This window comes from Carica papaya, chromosome 9, assembly GCF_054855325.1.
Source record: "Carica papaya isolate Zhongbai chromosome 9, ASM5485532v1, whole genome shotgun sequence".
Taxonomy (NCBI): Eukaryota; Viridiplantae; Streptophyta; class Magnoliopsida; order Brassicales; family Caricaceae; genus Carica; species Carica papaya.
The window spans coordinates 9351034-9357739 of NC_142317.1; the positions used below are offsets into that span (position 1 = coordinate 9351034).

The following is a 6706-nucleotide window of genomic DNA, read 5'->3' on the forward strand; positions in this document are numbered from 1 at the left end:
ATCAATTAAAATTTTAATAATAATAATAATAATAAAATTAATGGGTGTTACAATTGTAATCACCATTCCTCTCTCTACAGGTTGATTGAAGCAAAACACCCAACTGTGAAAGTGAGTTGGTGGAGCTGCCGCATTGGAAAACTCTGATGCCGATAAGCTTTGGTTTTTCAATTTTTTTGGGCCAACCAAGGCCCTTTAATGTGTTTTCTCGCAGGAATTGGTACAAAATCGACCGAAATTGGCTGAAAATGACCGAAAACGGCCAACCCAAGGCAAACTGCCGTCATGAGCGGCAATGCCGTCGTCGGAGCACGACGGAGGCGCTGTGCCAGAATTCTAAAATTGGCCAAAAAGGGTTTCTAAGACTGATTTTTTATTTTTGAGATATTTCTAGGTACTTGAAGTGTGTTTTAATCCTCAAAGAAAAATTTAGGGAACCTGGAAACCACCAATAGGTGCGACTGAAAGTTTAGCATCTCGGACATTAATTTGCGTAAGAATCCCTCACTTTATTCTCTGTTATAGAATTGAGGTCTAATTATAAATAATATGGTATTTTACGTAATTTAAAAATATCGATAATTAAAGGTTACTAATGGAGCCGGAATCGGTTATTTATTACTGTTTGCAATATTTAACTGATTGATGATTTTATAGTTTCAAATGCATGATAATACATTAGAATTGGTTTGAAAATTCGATTGTGTTTCCTTAATGCATGTATTGTTTGTTTTACGTGATTTACAGTTAATTGGAAAACTAAAAATTAAAACTGTTCATGGGAACAAAACTGTCCCTTAGTACTGCATTCTACCCTCAGACTGATGGATAATCAGAAAGAACGATCCGCACACTGGAGGATATACTCCGAGCTTGTGTTCTTAACTTCGGGGGCCATTGGGATAATCATTTATCCTTAATAGAGTTCGCCTACAATAATAACTACTAAGCAAGTATTAGCATGGCTCCGTACGAGGCGTTGTATGACTGTCCATGCAGATCGCCAATTTGTCGGGAAGAAGTGGGTGATAGAAAATTGTTCGGTCCAGATTTTGTAGAGGAGACTACAGCCAAAATAGTTAAGATCTGAAAAAATATTCAGACTACTCAGAGCAGACAGAAGATTTATGCGGATACTCAGAGGAGGGAATTGAAATTTGAGAAAGGTGATCGGGTGTTCTTTAAGATCATCCATTTCAAATGAATCAATAGGTTTGGTAAGAGGGGGAATCTAAATCCATGATTCATTGGGTCATTTAAAATCTTAGATAGAATTGACAACACCGCCTACAGACTGGCACGTTTCTAGAACTATTCAGGGTCCATAATGTGTTATATGTGTCCATGCTACGCAAGTACAACCCGGACCCCTCTTACATCTTGGCTCACGAACCCCTTCTGCTCTAGGAGGATCTGTCATACAAGGAGATACCAGTCGACATTATAGACAGAAAGAGTAGAGTACGTCGCAATCAAAAAATTTCTTTCGTTAAGGTTCTATGGCAGAATCACATATCGGGAGAGGCCAGATGGGAGTTAGAATCAGAATTCAGAGTCCAATATCCCCAACTATTTGATTGAGTGAGAGAGAGACAAATTTGAGGGATTAAATTTCTTTGGGGGGGGGGGGAGTTGTAATTTTTTTAATTTTTTATTTAATGTAAAAATAAAGAAAAATAGGTGAAGGATGAAATTGAAAATAATTTTGGGAAAAAGGGGTGAAAATTTGGGTTATAAGGGTTTTTTTGAAAGAAAAATCAGAAACTGGAGGTTAAAATATAATTTAAGAAAATTGCGCCACGTATGACACCCAGTCAGCAGCCCTGACGAATCGGATGTGCCACGTGGTAAGGCACGCTGACACAGTCTCACACGGGAGACTAGTTGGGCGATCTGCATGCCCGCAATCAGACGATCGGAATTTGTTCCTGCGTGCACGGACAGTCCGGATCTGTTCTCCCTTTAAAACGCGATCAGACGGTCCAGATCAAATCGCGATGATCGGTCCAGATCCAAGTCCTATTTAAACGCAATCAGACGATCCAGATCAAATGCTGTGGACGGTCCAGATTAAAAGAAGGCGGATATAAATAATCCTCTTCACTGAAAACCCTAACCCTAACTACCAGACCCCCCTCGCCCCCCCGTTGGAGAAGAAGAGCCAGCCGCCAGGAAGGGAGTCGACCGCCGCGCCAGAGTCACTTCTAGCGGTCAAAAGAGGTAAAATTTTTTTCATTCGCTTGAAATTAAATTTTGAACACCCTATAGCCAAATTAGAGCAAAAAGATCGACAGATGAGCCAAAAACTGCGGGAAAACCCTAGTGGTGCCGCTGGGAGAAAAGTAAAAACTACATCCGATGAGGCCTTTTCCGATTCCTGTTTTATGTAATTTTTTCACCATTGTAATCACCATTCATTTTTCTACAGGTTGACCAAAGCAAAACACCCAACCGCAAAGGTGAGCCGCTGCACCAGAAATCTCCGTCGCCGGTAAGCTTTAGTTTTTCGATTTTTTTGGGTCAATCGAGGTCCCTTAACGTATTTTCTCGCAAGGATGGATACAAAACCGGTCGAAAATGACCGAAAATGGCCAACCCAAGATAAACCATCGTCGCCGACGGCAGTACTATTGCCAGAGCATGGCGGAGGCGCCGTGCCAGAATTTCAGAATTAGCCAAAAAGAGTTCCTAAGACTAATTTTTGATTTTTAAGATATTTCTAGGTACTTGAAGTGTGTTTTAATCTCTGAATGAAAATTTAGTAAACCCAGGGACCGTTAGTAGGCGCGACTGATAGTTTAGCATCTTGGACATCAATTTGCGTAAGAATTCCTCACCTTATTCCTTGTTATAGAATTGAAGTCTAATTATAAATAATATGATATTTTACGTAATTTAGAAATATCGATAATTAAAGGTTACTAATGGAGCCAAAACCAATTATTTATTACTGTTTGCAATGTTTAACTGATTGGTGATTTTATAGTTTTAAATGCATGATAATACACTAGAATTGGTATGAAAATTCGATTATGTTTCCTTGATACATGTGTTGTTTATTTTACGTGATTTACAGTTAATTGAGAAACTGAAAATTAAAGGTAAACGGAAAATTATTTGATTAAGTGGATGAATGAACGTCAATCTTACTGGATATCCTGGGAGATGGTGGATGGTCCATGTATATAGGGAACCCTACCGTGAACGTTGCCTCATATCGGACATGTTATCGAGGATTGGTAATTTGACATTCATACCGGACGGGGTATAAGGACGACCCATTTTACCCTCATACCGGATGGGGTATGGAGATGACCCGTTATTTGAAAATATTGAATAAAGGTTCATGTGTAGTGGGGATATATATCCCTATGGATCTCCATGGATACCAGTAGGCTGATAAAAGAAAAAATTTATTATTGCCGACTGATTGCATATAAGATTATGATATTGTTTATGTTATTGACTCTATAGGTTTGTTTTGAAAATCTCAATGCGGTAAGTATGCGGTAAATGATTTTATTTATGATAAACGAATTTACTTAAATTAAGAGCTCTATTAGTTGTTTTCATGAATTTTTACCAATCTTCATTTCTGTGTTGGTGAGTAACGTAATATTCTTACTGGGTTAGTATAGCTCACTCTTTCATTAACTATTTCAGATCAAGAGAACTAAGATACAGAACCCGATTCACAAGAAGGTTGCGAGTAGGATGTCAAATTATTTATTTTCCATTTATTTATTTGATTTTCGTTATTTCAATTAAAAACGTCATTCCCGTAACTCTATTAATAATCTGAATTATTGTGTAAGGAATGTAAACCCTAACTATTTATTTCGTTTCCGCATTCAATTCATATTTATTTCTTTTTTAGTTCACTGGTCGTTACACTTAACATATAATTAAATGTAGAAATAGCAACCAATGAAGTCTGAGTTAAATATATGAATATTTCAATTTGATTTTTTGAATTACACGAAATTTGAATTTGGACCCAACATCAATAATATATATATATATTTACCCCAAATTGAGTATGTTTAGAGGGAGCTTGAACTCAAATTAATTCAAACTGCATAGACACTCAGATTTAACATATTATTGCCTAATTTATTTATTTTTTAAGAAATATATTAATATATAATTAAAAATTAATTATTTGTAAAACACAATGTGTATTATATATTTTGGTAAAATATATAATATATGTGTAAGTTTTAATAGATGAATAATAAGTTGACTGGCTTTTAAACCAAACACCTTAGGATTCGCGTTCTACTAATTTAATACTCTGATTAATTTAGGTTTAACGAAAATGAAAGACACTTTGATCTAACCGAACGCCAACTTTGTTCACTTTCATGCCTACTAACATAAGCACGCGTACATATTCAATATGTAACATTAAGTTTTAATTTAATCACATAACATATTCCTCCAATAGCTAGGCGTTGAATAGAGAAGATAAACAAAGTGGGCACAGACGTCAAGTGGCCCTCTTTCTGCTCATTATAGTACACCTTGAGTTGTTTAAAAAACACTCTGTACACACACACACACACACACATATATATATATATATATGTATATATTGGGTACTATTCAAAATCTAGCAGCGTTGACAAACGCTCCATTATTGCCGGTGGCCATTTGGGGTACATTATATAATATAACAGCTAGCAACATTTTCTCCTACCCAGAGATTACCACATACATCTCTTTCTCTCCCTCCCTCCCTTGGATGCTTAGATTCTTGAATTGTCGTTTAATTTGATCTCTCCACCCTCTGTAATATCTTAGATATAGTAAGCTTTATCCCAGAAGTTTCTGTACCAGTTGTTAATGGAGAATGTAGAGAGAACTTTGAAGAACTGGCCAGAAAGAAGCCAGTCGGTTGGATTAAAGGAAAGCAAGAACAAGTCTTTCTCTTCCTCAGGGAGTCCTATCAAGAAGATAATCATGCTAAAGAGTAAGTCATGGCATGGCACCTCCTCCTCCTCATCATCACCCAAAGCAGACAGCAACAAGAAGCAAAAAAAGATAGCACCAGAAGGCTGCTTCACCGTCTACGTTGGACCAGAACGACAGCGTTTCGTGGTGAACACCAAGTTCGCCAGCCATCCCTTGTTCAAGATGCTACTAGAAGATGCAGAAATGGAATACGGGTACAGTAGCCAAGGTCCCATTCTGCTTCCCTGCGATGTTGATTTGTTCTACAAAGTGTTGGCGGAGATGGAAGAGTTAACCACCCCGGTTTGCAGCGTTGCGAAGGGGTATTATAGTCCTTTCACTCTTTGCAGCCCTATTACTCCTCGTCGTTCAAATTCTTCCTCTACTACATACAAGGGTTTTGGTCGGTATCAACTTCTCAAGCCATCAAGAATGCTCAAGTTGGATACATGATGATCATGATCTTTACAACTCTATAAATTCAAGTGGAATGTAAGACTTTTATTTCAGTTTTATGCACACTTGATTATATATACATATATAAATATATATGTAACACATTCACAGTCTGTAATTACAGCAAAAAGAGACTGTGTGCTTCTGAGTATATTTTCTTCCACGAAGAAAAGACAGGTTATATATGTAAAAGAATAACCTAATGCAGATTAGGTTGATTATTAAAAATTTGTACTGTTCTCATCTGAAAATTTTCCCAGTTATTTTCTTCTCCTTCCTTTTTTTTTTTATTTATTTATAATTTGAATTTAGTATGTAAAAATTATTAAGTATAAAAATTAGAATAAAAAATATTTGGAGATTAATTTAGGGTCATTAAATGTAATTATACTAATTTATATTTTAAGTAATGAGGTAAAATTGTTTTGTTTCTTTTAGATCCAACCCAATTTGATATTATTGCAAATTCAATTATGGAACTGATCTAATTTTGACTATTGTTATAGTTTTATCAAAACTATATAAAATTTATTTGTCCCATAATAGATTAATAAAAGTATATGAAAAAAATTATGTCTTTTATGTAATTTATTAATAATAAATTATTACAAAGTGAATAAATTTTATTTTTTAATACCTTAAAGTTCAAAAGTAACAGGAGAAGGTGCCAAAGCGCCATAGTCTCGAACACATTGATTCCAGACCTCTTTCCCTCTAACTTCCACCTTATCTGTATTCTCGCTGAAATGATCAACCCACAAAATAATCTCCAACAACCCGAGATGACATTCTTTTCCCATATCTAATAATTTCAGGCAACATAATTTCGTCACTTTTATATCTTCAAACATGTGCAGAAAAATTTGTCGTCCACATTCATCGTTCAACTTGTCTGCACAATTTTCTAAGAATTTTGCATCCTCAGGTGATAAATTTGGGTCGTAAATAGATCCTGGTGCAGGACTTATGTCTTCGACAAGTCCAAACGTCGGAGAAATCATGAACGAAGCGATTAAAAACACGATGGTTAGTGTAATGTAATTCCCTGGTTTTTCCATTCTTCAAACACTTGTGGTGTTTCCCAGGAATAGATGCTATTATGGGAGATTGTGTTGTGGCGGCTTCTTGGTGTTTTATAAGTTTTATGGTGTGGTGAATTAGTTGTTTATTGTTCTTGAAACGGAACATAAATTTAATTAATAAACCTAACATTGCTTTAATTGCACTAATGTTCTTAAACTTCTAAAGCGTTTTCTATTGTTTATTTAATTTTATCTTCAAAGAATATTTAGCCACT

General features: G+C 35.8%; 2 protein-coding genes across 2 annotated transcripts; one reads left to right on the plus strand and one right to left on the minus strand.

The window, feature by feature from the left end:
* The first annotated feature begins 4628 nt into the window (after positions 1-4628).
* LOC110822946 (SAUR-like auxin-responsive protein family) lies at positions 4629-5678 on the plus strand. The gene has a single exon (XM_022053168.2). It carries the CDS (start codon positions 4846-4848, stop codon positions 5404-5406), a length of 561 nt encoding a protein of 186 aa, XP_021908860.1. The 5' UTR covers positions 4629-4845; the 3' UTR covers positions 5407-5678.
* A 369-nt stretch (positions 5679-6047) lies between these two features.
* On the minus strand, positions 6048-6467 carry LOC148239793 (protein DOWN-REGULATED IN DIF1 11-like). The gene has a single exon (XM_088212055.1). It carries the CDS (start codon positions 6465-6467, stop codon positions 6048-6050), a length of 420 nt encoding a protein of 139 aa, XP_088068181.1.
* Between the last annotated feature and the right edge of the window lie 239 nt (positions 6468-6706).